This window comes from Poecile atricapillus, chromosome 13 (assembly GCF_030490865.1).
Source record: "Poecile atricapillus isolate bPoeAtr1 chromosome 13, bPoeAtr1.hap1, whole genome shotgun sequence".
NCBI classification, from domain to species: domain Eukaryota; kingdom Metazoa; phylum Chordata; class Aves; order Passeriformes; family Paridae; genus Poecile; species Poecile atricapillus.
In genome coordinates this window covers 6,531,167-6,547,548 of record NC_081261.1, presented here as the reverse complement: position 1 = coordinate 6,547,548, position 16,382 = coordinate 6,531,167, and the positions used below count along the sequence as shown (strand labels likewise).

General features: G+C 57.9%; 2 protein-coding genes across 2 annotated transcripts; one reads left to right on the top strand and one right to left on the bottom strand.

The window, feature by feature from the left end:
• The first annotated feature begins 736 nt into the window (after positions 1 to 736).
• On the top strand, positions 737 to 4,966 carry LOC131584080 (cationic amino acid transporter 2-like). The gene is made up of 6 exons (XM_058848835.1): positions 737 to 2,031; positions 2,144 to 2,299; positions 2,538 to 2,706; positions 2,953 to 3,089; positions 3,465 to 3,687; positions 4,128 to 4,966. Exons 1-6 carry the CDS (start codon positions 1,659 to 1,661, stop codon positions 4,270 to 4,272), a joined length of 1,203 nt encoding a protein of 400 aa, XP_058704818.1. The 5' UTR covers positions 737 to 1,658; the 3' UTR covers positions 4,273 to 4,966.
• A 1,446-nt stretch (positions 4,967 to 6,412) lies between these two features.
• On the bottom strand, positions 6,413 to 16,368 carry CCDC69 (coiled-coil domain containing 69). The gene is made up of 9 exons (XM_058848834.1): positions 16,103 to 16,368; positions 11,075 to 11,144; positions 10,517 to 10,674; positions 10,244 to 10,319; positions 9,984 to 10,057; positions 9,651 to 9,752; positions 9,346 to 9,465; positions 9,013 to 9,110; positions 6,413 to 8,897 (listed from the first exon to the last, which is right to left on the bottom strand). Exons 1-9 carry the CDS (start codon positions 16,148 to 16,150, stop codon positions 8,729 to 8,731), a joined length of 915 nt encoding a protein of 304 aa, XP_058704817.1. The 5' UTR covers positions 16,151 to 16,368; the 3' UTR covers positions 6,413 to 8,728.
• Positions 16,369 to 16,382: the final 14 nt, after the last annotated feature.

The following is a 16,382-nucleotide window of genomic DNA, read 5'->3' as shown; positions in this document are numbered from 1 at the left end:
TACAGCTGGACATGCTGCTGCAAGCATCCCATGGAGCTGTGTCTGTGCTCCTCTGCCTTGGTGCTGCAGTCCATTCAGGGACCTGTTCAACTCCCTCCGTGTTCCCCAGGGGGAGCTGGGGTCAGTCATAGATTAAGGTGCACACACCCCTAAACCCCATCCCAGCCTTGTTACTGCTCCTCTCTGCCTGAATTTCCTCCAAAACCAGCTCCACAGACTGAGATGTGGGTCTTGGTGTGAGGGACAGAGCTCCCTTCCACCTGCCCAGGGAGCTTGGAAAATTAAATTCCCTCAATAATGCCTCTGAGCCTATTAGCATTTCAGGCTGTGTGTATGATTTGGAAGGCGTTGTGGGAAAAATATTTCTGCATAGATTGTGCATTGTGCAGCCCAGAGCAGTGGTCAGAGGGGGGAGGGCCAGGGTGCTCCCACAAGGGATTTAAGGGGAGAGCGTTAGGGGGGCATGCCTGGTGCTCGTTGTCCCCACCAGCTTGCCGCTGGAGCAAAGGATGGCTGGGGTGAGTGATTTGTTTGCAGGTAAAGGGAAAATCCCCGGGACGAGGTGCCCTGGGCGGGGCTGGGGTTGTGCAGAGGGTGGGCGCTGCTGGGGGGGCGGGAGGGCAGCGGTTCCTCACCCCCCAGGCACAGCATTTATCCTGGGGATTCCACCAGGAACACCTCATCCTGCGGGGCTGGGTGCCAGGCAGGGTTGTCCCTGTCCCCCTCCAGTTCCACGCCACAGCAGGGATGACATGTCCCCTGTGCCACAGGGATGTGCCACTGGACAGGGTTTCCAGCCAGCTCCTGTACGTGTAAATAGCAGATTGTGGCATTTGGAGTGTGTGGCATGGTTTTTGCTTTGCTGTGGGGTAACCTGGAGGTCCTGGCAACACCACGGGATGTGAAGGCAAGTTCTGCAGTCCTGGAGCTCCTGGGAAAGGATGTGCAGGCTGGGGGAAAACACAACCCCCAGGCATGTCATACCAAGCACACCTTCCCCCAAGCACAGATGTCACACAATTTGGGGTTTCTGCCAGGCTGACATCCCCACTGGTGTTCCCAGCAAGCCAAAGCATTACTGCACAGGGTGATGGGCCAGGGGATCCAGCCTGCACCTGAGCTGTGCCATTGACCCACAGTTACAGGTCCTGTGCAAGCATCTCCAGCTGAGCAGGTGAGTCCTTCAAGTGCACTTCAAGGCAATTTCCAGAAGCAGAGCATCTCCCATCCTTCCTTCTCTGGCATGGGTTCTGCATCTCAAATAATTTCAGTGTCAAAGGTAGGATAATCCTGGCTGTGTGTTGCTGCTGGGGAGGCTGCTGGAGCAACAGGACTTTCTGAGCTGGCAGGGGGACAAACACATGTCCTTGTCCCCTCTCACAAATTGGACAGAACCAAACAAACCCCAGTCATGCACAGCTCCACTTGTCACTGGGGATGAGAGAGCAGCACAGCTTCTTGAGCCCCATCTTGCTCCAAAATGGGCTGGTTTTGTGGCAGAGACAGAAAACGGGCAGCACCCAGCAAGTCCATGAGCGCTGTGTGGATGGTGGGAGCTGCAAGCAAAGCACTGAGGCTGGGTTTGTGTCACATCCCCAGGGTGGTCAGTGCCTGTGGGGCAGCAGTGTCCTCATGCCTGCTGCTCTCCTCTCCTGCAGATGCCGTGCTGGGGCCGCCTACGCTCCGTCCTGAAGCTGCTTTCCCGCAGGAAACGAGTCCTGGCAAGCTCAGAGGGCTCCAGCCTCCGCCGCTGCCTCTCCACCGTGGATCTGGTTGCCTTGGGAGTGGGCAGCACGCTGGGGGCCGGTGTCTACGTCCTGGCAGGGGAGGTGGCCAAGACCAGCTCTGGCCCGAGCATCGTCCTTTCTTTCCTGATTGCAGCTGTGGTGTCTGCCCTGGCAGGGCTGTGCTACGCCGAGTTTGGGGCCCGTGTGCCCCTGGCTGGCTCTGCCTACCTCTACAGCTACGTGACAGTGGGCGAGCTCTGGGCCTTCCTCGCTGGGTGGAACCTGCTGCTGTCCTACGTCATTGGTATAAGGCCCTCGTGATCCCTTCCACCACTGTGTTGGTGGCTTTTCTGGGTGTCCTTTGAGACCTCCCAGGACCAGCAGAACACCAGAACACAGCCATCACCTCTCCCCAGGTACAGCCAGCGTTGCCCGGGCCTGGAGTGCTACATTTGACCAGCTCCTCGGCGAGAAGATGGGGAGGTTTTTGGGTGCTCACGCAGCCATGAGCTCTGTGGGGCTGGCAGAGCACCCAGATGCCTTTGCTGCTGGCCTGGTGGTCCTACTGGCAGGTAGGATGTGCCTCCCCCTGTGCCACTCTCCATCAGGGTGATGATGAGCTCCTCACCCCACCGTGGGCTCTTCAGAATGGGGCTGACCCCTCTGAGGCTTTGCCATTTCCATGAGCAAAGAATAGGGAATTGCAAGTTGTCGTGAATTTACCACTGCCCCCCTTTTCCACCCTCCCTGGTAATGTCTACCCTGGTGTCATCTAGGGGGCTCATCCAGTTTTGATTTTTTATTCTCCAGGGCTTCTTTCCTTTGGAGTGAAGGAGTCCACCATGGTCAACAAAGCCTTCACAGCTCTCAATGTGCTTGTCCTGCTCTTTGTCACAGTGAGTGGCTTCATCAAAGGTGACATGAGCAACTGGAGGCTCCAGGAGGACAACCTGCCACAGGCAGCTGCCCATGAGGCTGGGTATGAGGGGCTTCACTCTCCCTGTGCTGCCTTCAGAGTGGGGTGGGGAGTCAACACCCCAGTGCTTTATGCCAGGAGATACCACTTTCTCTGTTTCTGCCTGTTGGAAATGTGCCAAAGAGACAAAATCCTACTGGGTTGATGCTATGGGTTGAGTGGGTTGGATGGACTGTTCAACTTGACCCCATCCTGGAGTCCCATTGCACTGACCCCCGTGCACTGCCTGACTCTTCTTCCTCCCCCCAGGAACCAGTCCATGGTGGACAACATGACCAGTGCCTTTGGGGTGGGAGGCTTCATGCCCTATGGTTTCACTGGGACCTTGGCTGGAGCCTCTGCCTGTTTCTATGCCTTTGTTGGATTTGACTGCATTGCTACCACAGGTAAGTGAGGTGGGGGTGCTGCTGCTGGGACCCTCTGTGCAGGCTGGGGGGCTGTGGCAGTGAGTGGCCCCACAGCTCTGGGAGCTAGTGTAAGGCTGGGAAATGGGCACATTCCCAGCTCTGTGCTGCAGCCACCCCCTCCTGCCCTTTCTAAGTGTCCATGTGGAATGTCTGGGCTAATTCTGAAGCAGAGACATTCTCTATCCCAATATCCCTGGGATAGATGTTCACTAGAACATCTAGTGGTCATTGCCAGAAGGTCTGTGTCCTCTCTTGGGGGGATATGGGATCTGCTCTCCAGCCTGAGCTGGGCTCTTAGCATGCCATGCACATTAAAGGAGCATCTGTTCCTACAGCTGAGCTTGTCCTCTCCAGGGGAAGAAGTGAGGGACCCACAGAGATCCATCCCCATGGGCATCATTCTGTCCCTCCTCATCTGCTTCCTGGCCTACTTTGGGGTGTCTGCTGCCCTCACCCTGATGATGCCCTACTACCTCCTGGACACCACGAGCCCACTGCCAGTGGCTTTTGAGCACATTGGCTGGAGCGCTGCAAAGTACGCCGTGGCTGTGGGGTCACTGTGTGCCCTGACCACCAGGTGAGGAGAGTCCTCTGATGGTGGTTCTGTGGTTCAGAGCAAGGTATTGGAGCTGTAACACATCCAAGGAGATATTCCTAACCCCTTCCTCCTTGCCTTTCCTGCTTGGCCAAAACCCCTTCCACACAAACTCTGGTTCCTTCCTGATCGAGGAGAGCAGCCAAACCTGTTGGCATGCCACTGGAGGAAGTGGTCAGGTGGCACCATGTCCACAAGAGTGGGCTGAGGTGTTCTGGCATGCACAGGTGACTGAAGACCCCTGTGTTCCCTGACACTGTCCCTCATCTGGTGGTGAGGAAGGTGATGATCTTGCTAGATGATCTTGAGAAGGTTATAGGCCATACAGATGAATGGGAGCTCCCTTGGAGGGGCAGAAGGCAGGATAGCACCTCCTGGAATCCTCCCCGCCTCTCCCCCATCTCCTCCCCTCTCTCATGCAGCCTCCTGGGCTCCATGTTCCCCATGCCACGGATCCTGTATGCAATGGCTCGAGATGGGCTCCTCTTCAAACCTCTGGCCAAAGTTAGTCACCGTCAGTGCCCGGTGGTGGCAACTCTGGTGTCTGGGGGAGTGGCAGGTGGGTGAGTGCTTGGGTTACCCTTACCTGTGAGCAGGGCTTGCTGGGTGTCCTCTTTCCCTCTAGCTTGACTGCAGCTGTCTGAGCAATGTCTCTTCACCCAGACACAGATCTCCTCACAGTGGGTGAGGACACCTCGATGGTATCCCAGACACTGGTTCAGCCTCTGCCAGGCAGCAGGTGACAGGATGCTTTGTACTAGTGACCAAAGTGTCATCAATTCATCGAGGTTCTGTTGCAGAGGGTGTCAGGGGGATATGGGAGGTCAGGAGAGTATGACTGATGTGGGCACAGCAGCACTGCCAGCTCTGCTCAGAGGCTGAAAGGGCTTCTCTTCCCCACAGCTCTCCTGGCCCTTCTCTTCGACCTGAAGGCCCTGGTAGACACCATGTCCATTGGCACACTGCTGGCCTACTCCATGGTGGCTGGCTGTGTGCTGCTGCTCAGGTGACACTGCTGGGGACAGGGGACAGGGCTTCTGGTGTGGGCCATGCCTGGGACAGGCTCTGGCCTGGGTGCACTGCAGGTGCAGGTTTATGTGCATTGACCTCCAATGTCTGCTCCTCAGGTATCGGCCTGAGCCCAGCTCTCGGGACACTCCTGCAGGGAAGGTCCCAGCTGTGCAGCTCTGGTGGCACCACCTGGTCCAGCCGCCCCCCCATGCCACCCCTCGCTCCTCTGCTGTGGTGGTCTGGGCTCTGGCAGCTGTAGGTATGTCTGGGAATGATGGATGGGCTCTACAGGAGCTGGCACTGGGGAGCCATGGGGGACATCCCTGCTGTAGCAAGGGCTGGTGGTTCCTGCCCACTGAAAACCACCCAGCAGCTGCCTGGCTCCTTCCTGCCCTCACCCCACTGCCACACAGCTGGCTGCCCCCAGGGGACCTCAGGAAATCTCCTGCTCCCTCTGCTTCCCAGACTGGAGAGAAAAGCTAAACCCACCATGAGAAGCCACCCAGCCGTGTCCCCTGGTTGTCATTTGTCCCACCATGGCAGCCTGGGAGAGGGATTGGCCCTGCCCAGGGAAGCTGCCCTGACACCGTGGTCCCTCTGCAGCCACCCTGGCCTGTGCCCTGAGCTGGGTGAGTGCTGCTGGGCTTCCCTGCCTGTGGGCTGGAGGTGCCTGGTGCATTACAGCTCTGGTCCTGCCTCTTCTGGGGATCCTGGCAGCAGCTCTTCTCATCTGGAGGCAGCCTCAGAGCCGGGACAGAGCATCCTTCATGGTGAGCACCCAGCCCAACCCTTGGGATGTACCCAGGAAGAACCACCTGGAGCACAGAGAGCAGGCAAGTGCTGCAGCCCTGTGGGGAAAGGATGCCATTGGTGTTCCCTCAGCTTTAGGTCAGGCACATCTTTGCTGCATCCACGTTAATAAGGTACTGCTGGAGGCGGCATGTAGCTTGTGGGGTTTTCTATAGGGGCCATGAGGGTTCTTTACCCCATGACCTGAGGGCTGAAGGGGCATCTCCCAACTGAGCCCTCTGCCTGCTGGGGAATCAGCTACTCTTCAGTAAAAAGATACCTGGCCTTAACACCTTGGCTTAGTTTTATGAATGCTTTGCTGCCTCCCACCTCAAATTCTGCTGTACCTCCTGGCCCAGTGCAGGACCTGTCAACCAAAACACCATCCACAAGCATCCCTCTCCAGCACAGGCTGCAGTTCCAGCTTGGATCTTTGAACCTCACAGCCAGGCCAGGCTTCCTCTTGACTGTGGACAACTAGCCAAAGCAGCAAAGAGCTGAATTTAACTGTGGAATTTACCCTTGTGCTCCCTGCAGGTTCCCTGCCTGCCCTTCCTGCCTCTCCTCAGCATCTCCATCAACACTGTGCTGATGGCCCAGCTCAGCGCGGCCGCCTGGCTGCGGTACCTGCTCTGGATGGCTGTGGGTAAGCACAGCCACTCACCAGGTCCCCGAGCTGGCACCAGCCCCTCTGGGTGGGGCTCTGGTGGTTTGAGAGCCCGTGGCACTAATGCTGCTCTGAGTGGTGGTGGGGAGGGAGGAGATGCTGACCTTTGATGTCCAGCAGTGGTGGGAGCACCGTGTCCTCTGATAGGTGGCCTAAAGGAAGGGGTGAGCACTTAGTGGCTGGGAGGAGAAGGAAGAGAAACAGTCCATACACACCCTGTTCTGCCCTTTTCCAGGTTTCCTCATTTACTTTGGCTATGGGATCTGGCACAGCACTGAGAGCCACTGGCCTGAAGGGACAGGTCCCCAGGAGCTGCCAGGAAGCAGAGCCAGGGAGGTGGCCCTGGAGCCCTGTGGGACTGCCCTGTGCCCATCTGCTCCAGGGCAATAAAAGGGGATGGCTAGTTCCTGAGTGCCTGGCTTCCTCCATCCTGTGCCCAGGGGACAAGGAAGTCCCTTGGGCTGTGGGTCCTGTCCCACAGAGGAGTCCAGCCCTGCCAGAGCTGCAGGAGCAGCTTCCCCGAGTCTGGTGAACCTCCCTGAGCAACCCAAATCCTCACAGTGAGCCCCTGCAGAAGGAATTCTGTTTGGAGAGGATAAAGCACACAAGTGATTTTGCTGCTGTTGCTGGGCTGTGGTTTTGTGGTTTTGTTTTGTTTGTTTTTTTTCATTTGAAACCTTTCCCTGCAGCCCCCCACAGGCCCCCTTGCCCACCCTGCTCCTTCAGCTGCTCACAATGGGGTGGAGGCTTCTTGTGCTGTCCTGACCCTCCATTTTGCCTGGGTACCCAGCCTGAGCTGAGCTGTCATTCCCCTCATGACCATCAAGGTACTGCCTGGTCCAAGCTTTTCCCTCTTCATAGTGTGCAAGTTCTTTTCTGCACTCATTTATTCCTCCTCCTCAGTTCCCAGTGTCCCCTTTCCCAGAGTCAGGCACATTCTTCCAAGTCCCACGCAGGATCTGCCTTTGGGGCACTGGGACATGGTATCAGGTGTCCAGAGCAGGATCCCAGACCCCAGCAGCCTCATATCCCTTTGTCCAGAAATCCTGATCCCTTGAGCCATAACCAGGCAGGATTTTGGGTCATCCCCTGCTTTGGTGCTACAGCACCTGGGGGAGGCACAGATGATGTGTGGAGCAGAGGGTGCCCTGGTGGGACACGGTTCTGACACAGCAGGCTCCCCATTTCCCCCTCTGGCCACCCCATGGAGGTGTGTGGGTAAGAGCTGGACCCCACATCCATCCTGGCTGCCTGTTCGGCTGCTCTATTCCTGATAAGGGTCAGCACAAAGGACGGAAGTGGCTGTTGCAGTGGCCCTGGTGCTGGGAGGGTCCGGGTCTGCCCTGAGCTGGGAGCCCATTGAAATGAAGGAAAAGAGGAAAGGAGCAGGAAAATGGGGATTGGCCTTAAGGGCCTCATCTGGAGCGTCAGACTCAAAAGAGTCTTTGTGGTGCCAGCTCCCACCCTTCCCCTTCTTCCCACTGTATGGGGTGTGGAGCACACAGCCCCACTCCGGGACGCTCCTGCAGCAGTCCCCCAAACCACTGCCATGGGATTCCTGAGGCTGCTGCTTCTTACAGATCTGTAATCGTTACAGCCAGCACACACACACACACACACACACTCACACACCCACACTCACACACACACACTCACACACACACACTCACACACCCACACTCACACACACACACACTCACACACGCACACAGCCCTAGCTAAATAGCCCTGGGAGGGGGACAGGCCTGTGACAGCCCCAGAGCAGTGACTCCCACCACACTCAGGGGAAAGTGCTTGTGTGCATCCAGCCCTGACCCACAGCCATGCTGGCAGCACCTTCCCTGCTGGGGATGCATCAGCTCGAGCAGAGGGATGTGACGTGCCAAAGCCTGATACCCGACCTGGGAGGATGCTTTGCTCCCTGAATGTGCAGCTCCAGCCTCTGTCCAGCTTTTGGGGGAGAAGATGGGACTGGTGGTGCTGCTGATGGTCAGCAGGGACTGCTGGGGTCTTCATGGCAGTGAGCTAGGACATGTCTGAGCTGCAGGAGCAATACCTGGGAGACGTTTGCTGAAGGTAGAGGTGATGGGAATAGGAGGGCATGGGTGGGAGCCCTGCCTGCTGAGGTTAACACCATGTCCCCAGTGCCCTCCTCATCCTCCTGATGCTTGTCCCCATCCTGTCCTAGTGGCCTCATCGTCCTCGTGCCCTGGGGCAGCCCTGCTGCTGTCTATACTCAGAGCCAAGTGCTGGGTCGGGTCCGGCCCAATGCAAGTCTGCGTGTCCTGGCTGACCCCTTTCACCCCCAGACAGCCCTCACCAGAGGAAGGGCTGCAGGGACTGCGTGGGTGGGGGGCCAGAGTCCCTCTGCAGCCCCGCGCGGGCTGGGGAAATGCAGGCGTGAGTGTCCCGTGAATCGCTCCATCACTCCGGTCCGTGAGGCTCGGCCAGCCCGGAGCCCTGCCCCGACTGGGGGGCACTCGTGGGAGCAGCCCCGGGCTCGCAGGGCTGCGGGGGAGCCCCGGCAGTCCCCGGCAGAGCGCGGTGCCCTCGGTGCTACGTGGCGATGAGGGGCACCTCGCCGGCAGCCATGGGGAAGGGGGTGCCGTCCCCCGCGTTGAGCACACGGTACAGCAGCTCCTCCTTCTCCCGGCGAGCCTGCTCCAGCAGCTGAGCCTCCTTCTCCAGCGCCCCTCGGGCGGCCTGCAGCTCCTCGGACAGCTGCCTGCGGGCAGAGGGCACGGGCTGCCGGAGCCGCCGGGCACAGCACCCGCTGTGTTCCTGCACTGCCACCTGTCCCCCGTCAGAGTGCCACCCCTGCGCCTGGGACCGGCACTTACCTCGCCATGACCAAGTGGTTCTGGGTGCGAACTTGCAGGTCCTCGTTCTCCTGCTGGAGAGTTTTCACCTTCTCCTCCAGCAGAAGGTTCCTCTCCTCCTGAAAGGAGGCATGAAGGTGAGGAGAGAGCTGGGAAGCACTTCTGAGCCCCCTGCCACCCCATTTTGGTTGAAATGCTGGTCTAGTGGCATTGCTCCCACATCCCCTCTCCATGCCAAGAGAGGAAACGGGCTCTATCCACCTTTGCTCTGGCTGTGGTTTCTGGGCAGAATTTAGGTGGGTAGAGGAGCTGAAAAGAGGAAAGCCCACCTGTGATCCCCCCCTTTCAACCCACCACATTCTCCAGGTGCAGCAGCTTCTTGTCCAGGCCGTGGATGTGCTCGTTCTTCATCTCGATGACGAAGTGCAGGCTCTCCAGCTCCTGCTCCCAGAAGGGGCTGGGGCTCCCGTGCTCCTGCAGGGCCATCACTTGTGTCCAAGGGACCTCAGTGCCTCCCTGGCACAGGCTTTGCTCCCCCCTTCAGCTGTCCTGTGCTCCCCCCTGGTTCCAGCCCAACCCTGCCAGGGCCCTTCAGAGAGGCCCCTTGGCTTGGGTAAGCACCCCATAGCAGGTCCCCTCCCTGCCACCCCTCCCTGCACCTGGATGTGCTTCTTGTAGTCTGTTCTCAAGAGTGACTCCTCCACCCGCTTCATCCTCTCCTGGAAGGATTGCAGCTGGGAATTCAGTACCTGAATTGTCTCCTAAGAGAACCAGGGAAAAAGCAGAATGAGGTATCTGGGATTTCTTTCGGAGCCTGGGGACTGCTGGGTTGTGGTACCAAAATAACACCAGGGATGGAGACCTGATGTGGTCCCTGAGCACACCAGGGACTGAGGTGACCACTGAAGAACATGGGGCACCATGGCAGAACCAGCAGATGGTCCTCAAGCCCTCCACAAGCCCCCGTCCACCCAGGGATTTTCTGCTGGTACCTGTAGGGCTGCCTCAGACCTGTGGTGGGACTCTGTCAGCAGCAGCTTCTCCTGCTCATATGCTCTCTGGAGCTCTGTGGGGAACAGGAGCTGAGTGCCACCAGTGTGGGGACATTGGGGCAGCAGGCCCCACCTGAACCCCACAGTTCTGGAGAGCAGGGAGCAGCATCCCCATGTCCCCCCAGGCAGCCAAAGGGACACTGGCAGTAGCGGGGAGAGGGGAGGGGAGCTGCAGGGAGCCCTACTGCCCTGGCACACACCTTGCAGGGTTTCCATGTGCTCTCTCCTCAGGGCATCAAGCTGTTCCTTCAGCTCCAGCTCTTTTCCCTTTTCCACCTGGGAAGCAGCCAGATGAGAAATCCCAGTGTAAGGGATGCAGAGCTTCACTGCTTTGGACTTCCTCACCCTTTCTTAGACCCTTCCTTTTCCCAAAAGTGGCTGAGCCCAGCCCAGCACGTGCCAGGGAAGACCTGGCTGGTGACACACTCCATGCCCAGCTGCTGCCTCCAGCAGCACCAGCCCTTCCAGCTGACCTCAATGTCCTGGGAGATGCTGGAAGTGCCTGCCCGGCCGGCATCCCGCAGCCGCTCCTTCCCCTCCTCCTCCCGGCCTTGGAGGAATCTCGCGCTGTCCGTCCACTCCTCCGGCCGCGCTGCCTTCTCCCCATCCTCAGGAAGCAGGGAGGCATTGGCTGCAAAACAAACAAGGCAGCCAATGGCTGCCTCCCACTGTCTGGGCTGCCTGCACATCCTGGGCAGCTGAACCTGCCAGTGCCATGGGCTGGCTTCAGCACTGCCCTGTTCCCACTGGAGAAACACCTCCCTCTGTCTCATTAGTCCAAATTAGCAGTGATTGGGATGGTGCTGGCAGGCTCAGAGAGGACACAGAGCTTGTCAGGTCTGTTCTGGGGATGATCTGTCTGACTGAGAGGAGGGGATGCCATTGTCTCTGGGATGCCCTGTTTGCTCTCCTGCACCAGCATGCAGCTACATCATCCCCATCCTCCCTGGTGCCATGATGGGGCCTGTCCACTGCTTCCTTAATATCACTCTGAGAAAGCAAAGCAGGGGGAAACCCCTTTTTTTTCTCACCATTCTCTGTCTTCAAGGCCGTGAGCTCCTGGGAAGCCGGTCCCTTCTGCTGCTGGGCTTTTAGCTGTCTCTGGCAGAGAGAGAGGGGGCTGGAGCAGAGGGGAACAGAGAGGGGCAGGTGGCTGCAGGCAGAGAACACCCTGCACTGAGCCTGCATCAGCTCTGCTCAAACACAGAGCTCAGGGAGCAGCGGTCCCTCCCCAGCACCCTGCCCTCTCCCATCCCTGAGCATCCATGGGTGTGCATGCACTGCCCATCAGGCAGCCTCAAGCTCATGCCTATTCCCTGTATCCCAGGCAGTTCACCATGTGGCATTCAGCTGGAAAACCTGGGGGATGCTCACAACATCCCACCGACTCGGTGCTGGTGCAAAATGGGCTCCAGCAGCAAAATATTTGGTGGGGGAGAGCAGGCAGCACTTGGCAGGGCTCCAGCTTTGGCACTCCCTTGCCACCCTCCTCCTGTCCTGGGATGCTCAGGTCAGTCTAGTTGCAGCCCCCCAAACACACACCTCTGGCAGGGCCTTACACAGATGGGCTTTGGCACAGCTGGAGCAGGCGTGAGAAATGAAAAATAGCCATAAATCAGAGGCGATACAGCCTCTGTGCAGGGCTGGCAGCAGGCGAGAGCAGGCGGTGGCCAAGCAATGACCTCAGGAGCGCAGGAATGTGCTGCACAGCCCCGCACTCCCGCACGCTCCCACTGCTGCCACGGGGCTGAGATAACCCAGAGCCGGGAGCTGCCTCCAGCAACACAGCTCCGTGGGATGCCTTCCAGCCCTGCATGGGTTTAATTTAGTCACTTGGAGGGGAGAAGGAAAAAAAAAAAAAAAGGAGTGGATATATTTTTATCAGTTGCTGAAAGATAGAAGCAAAACTCACAGGCTCTCAGCTCAGCCTCGCTGGCCCAGGGCAAATCTGATCCCTGATGCTCAGCACTGAGCTGTGCTTCTGGGTAGGGCACAGATGTGCCAGGGGCGAGAAAATTCACCTGAAGACACATTGCTGCTCTCCAGGCCCCTAAAAATACCAGTCCCTGAGGAAAGCAGCCGTGCTGCCTGCAGGGAGCCGGGACCTGCTGAGTGGCTGCTCCCCAGCTCGGCCCCGCGCACAGCGGCGCGGCCAAATACAGCCCGGATTAGGGAGCCTGGCTTGGGAAAAAAGCAAGGGAAAGCAAACAGACACCCCTGTCTCCGCCTCCCCTGCAGCCCCCCTTCTGGAGCTGGAGGGAGGCGCAGTTCCAGAGAGCAGGAGAGCTCCAAGCCTCTGGGAAGCCACGGCTTTATCTTCCCTTCTATGGCATGAGCAGCCACGGCGTTGAACGTGGCCCAGGCGAGGGGGCGAGGAGGCACCCGGCAGTCAGAGTACACAGGGCTTGTTCTCCTTGTCCGTACAGCTCACCCTGAAAGCGTGGGGTGCCCTGGGATGCTGCTGAATCCTGGCACACCCGACTGCAAAGGGTCCCCAGGAATCCTCACCTGTCCCCTGCCACACCTCGTGCCAGTGTGCATCTCCCTGGTATTTAACATATCTATGTCCTGTGATGGGTTTTGAAGTCGGGGTACAGGGATCAAGGAGAGAGATGAATGAGACAGTCGAGGCTCTGCAGTCCTGAGGGCATCATAGGAGTCCCAAAAGGTCCCCTCCCCTAGCCCCTCACCCCATATCCCCTCTTTTCAGCAAGCAAAGGCCATGCAGGAGGATCGTCCTGACACAGCAGGTGACACAGACTTCAAGAGTTTTGGATGACCTCAGCAGAGCTGAGAGCAGGATGCTGGTACCACCTCCAGGAGGGACCCCAAACCACCTCTGCTGCATTTGTCCTGCTCACTGGCAAAAGTGATGCCTAAGGACAGAGAGCCCAGGGCTGGTCACCTCCATAGCACAGGCAATGTCAGCAGCACAGACCTGGGGAATCTTCACCTCCACACCCCAAATCCAGCAGGATGGGACCTCAGAGCCTCTCAGCCTCTAAAGGAAGATGGTTTGGTACACCTGTACTGAACTCAGAAATAGTTGAAGCGAGTAACAGGCTTACCAGCATCAACAGACAAATCTAAATACTTGCCCTGAGGCTATGAGTGAGGCACCTTCCCACCTCTAGGAGCAATTAAAACAGCATCTAGAGCTAATTTTAGTCATAAGCACTCAATTGGCCTTTGGGATAAAAGCTCCACCTCTGGTGTGAACAGCAAAATTTGGCTGAAAGCTCTGAAATATGGAGGGACTTTCCACTGTCACTTCCAGAGAAGCTTTGTGACACCCAAACCTCTGTTATTGCCTAGTGCATTTTGGAGAGCTGGAAAATCATCCTGGAATCCACCTCGTGTGGAAGGAACAGGTTGGGAACTGCTCCAGCTGGAACAGCTTTGGCCAGGGGAAGAAGCAGCCTGATACATCCTGCAGGTGGGGGCCATCCACAGCTTATCCTGTAAGGTTGGAAACCTCTGCCAAAAATACCTTCCAGCTATGAAAAAACCAAAAGTATCTACATTCTTAGAACTAAATATTTCTAATAGTCTGGAGCAGAACTGTTTATAGATGGATTAATAGGGATTTCCAACCGGACCTGAGTCATCTCCAAGGGTGCTGGGGCAGGGAGCACCAGTGCAGAGCAGCTGGCACAGTGTGGGCAGCCGAGGTGGCTGCAGCCTCTGCTTCAGCCCTTAGCGTGAGGTGGGGTTTTGGACTGTATTTTTCTTCCTCTTTTCCTGTTTTACAAGTACATTAAGCAATTCAACCATGCAACCTAGCAAAGGAAATCACAAAGAGCCAGGAAATGAGTATTTAAATCCTGACTCTGCTTCTGGGGAGGAGGTTTTGCTTTGTGGCTGTGGAGAAGGGGGCCAGGTTTTGGTCCATGACTGTAACACCTCCCAGGACCTACAGCAGATGCTCAGTGCTGCCAGAGCAATGCTGGCACAGGTCCGTGGGACCTGTCTTTAACCCTGCTGCTGCCTTTCCTCCAGTGACGGTGATGGTTGTGTTAGGAGATGATTATCACCTCTCCTACAGTCAGATCTGTGCCGCAGACTGTAGGCAAACACTTCACACTGTTGACAGCCCCGAGTTTTGCATTCTGATCCTTCCCTGACTCCTGGTGCCACGTCCAGTTCCTAGCACTTCAAAATAAATTCACTCCAGCCCTGGAAGGCAGCCAAGCCTCAGCCCTGACCTTTTGGGAAGGCAACTTGGCCTCTCTGATGCTCGGAGTGTGACCAAAGCGTAAGCGGTGACCGTGAGTGGCCAAGCACGGGTGGATGGAGCTGAAGGGGAAGGAAACCCCAGGGACAGCGCCCACAGCTGAGGGCTGGGCTCTCTCTGTGCCTCCCTTATCACCCTGCTACCCGCAGACTGGTGCTAGGGAAGGATGAGGCTGCCAAGGCGCCTCCCCAGGGCACACAGTGGCTCCTGGTATGTCATCCACCCACCAGACCCAGCCCAGCACCAGCTCCTCAAGGTCACCTCAAACCTGGCACTGACCTCAAAAGCCTCTGCAGTCCTCAGCCCCATCAGAGTCCCCAACCCCTTGACCTGCTTCTGGCTTCTGGCTGGGCTTGCCCCTGGGGTTTGAAGTCTCCCCTAACGCCAAGCAAGCTCAAGGGACCAACTCTGTAAGTCCACCCATCAGCAGTGGGAGGCGAAGGTCTCCCATCCTGCCTTTTGGCACTCTGGACATGAGAACATGGGCAAGAGTGGCTCCATGCCTGCCCTTATGCCTTTTAGCCATAACGGGGTTTTTAGGTGCTGCTTTCAGAATGACTTTCAGTCACAGCAGCAGGGCTGTTCTGTGGGTAATGACTGCTGCTGAGCAGTGACACGGGGCTGAGCAGAGGAGCTCGAGAGCGGGCAAGTGCAGGAAGGGAGGTGTCTGCTGGCAAATGACAGATTTCCGTGTTTCGGTAAATGTGGGGCTCTGAACACCTGGGGCCTTGGGGCTGTTGTTTCTCCCTGTCCTATGCCCATTCTTGAGAGCTCTCAGAGCCACAAACCAGCCCAGAAATATCTGATCTTATGACATAGTAAAGAGTGGCATTTTTTCCATGATGTGGAGAAGAAACCAAGCCTGCAAGTGCTGTGAATAAAGGCATTTGGCTGTGGGGCTCCATGCCTGCACCCCCTGCACATCCAGCAGTGGGTCCTGTGGCCCCAGGTGGCTGGACTCTCACAGCTGGATCTGCAAAAGGCCACCCTTGCTGGGGGTACAGCAGCACCACAGGGCCTTTCTGCCTTCCCTCCTTCCCCTGCCACCCTCCAGCAATCACAACAGCCAACACCAGTAAGCACAGCACATCCGACAGCAAAAACATCTCCTGAGGTCAATGCGGCACTGGGGCAGCATGAGCACACCAAATAATAACAACAGTAATGATAATAATAATCAGAAGATAATTTCAGACCTTGCCAAAGAGCTCTTCAGTACAGAGTGATGTGCTGAGATCTGAGGGGACTCAGAATGTTCCCCTACAGCAGTGCTCCCCTACAGGAGTGATGCCTTCAGCACAAGGGGATGAGGGAGGATGCTGTGGGAGGCTGGCAAAGGTCTAGCTGGGGGAACCCATCCCTGTCTTCTGTGGGACCAGCATTTCCAACAGGCATCACCATCCCAGATGCAGCAGCCCCTTAATTATAGAATTCCCGTGATGTCGGGGTGAGCCTGGAGGGGTGCAGGAGAGTGCAGGAGGATGCAGGAGGGCGGGTGGTTGCCAGCTTTCATTGTCCCCGCCGCCACCTCCCCCACCACAGTGCCGGTGGGGTCCAAGGCAGCCGGGGACAGCCACACCGCCCGGCCCCACCGCTCCCCGGGGCAGGCAGGAGCCCACGCCGGGTACCCCCAGCACCCCTCGCCCCCAGCAGTGCAAGCAGGACTCCCCGCAAACATCAGCACGGCGCGAACCCCAACTCCATCAAACCCCGACAACGTGTACCCTCTGTCCCACTAGAGCCCGACCCCACGGAGCCCCGACCCCACGCGAACCCCGGCCCCGAGCGAAGCCCAGCCCAGCCCAAAAGTCCCCGCAGCCGCTACCTCGGCACCGACGGGGCAGCAGCGCAGGGCGCTGCCGGTGCAGCCCATGGAGCCCCGGCGGGACCCGCTCAGCCGCGGGGCGCGGGGCGCGGCATCCCCCGGCGAGCGGCACCGGGCACGGACGGGACGGGACGGGATGAGCCGCCCCAGCTGGCAGGCAGAAAAAAAATAATTAAAAAAAAAAAGTAATAAAAAAGTCCGGCAGCTGCTGACAGGCAGCGCCGGGAGAGGGTGCTCTGCACCCCCGAGCCGCGGGCAGGGCCCCCGGCCGCAGCCTGCC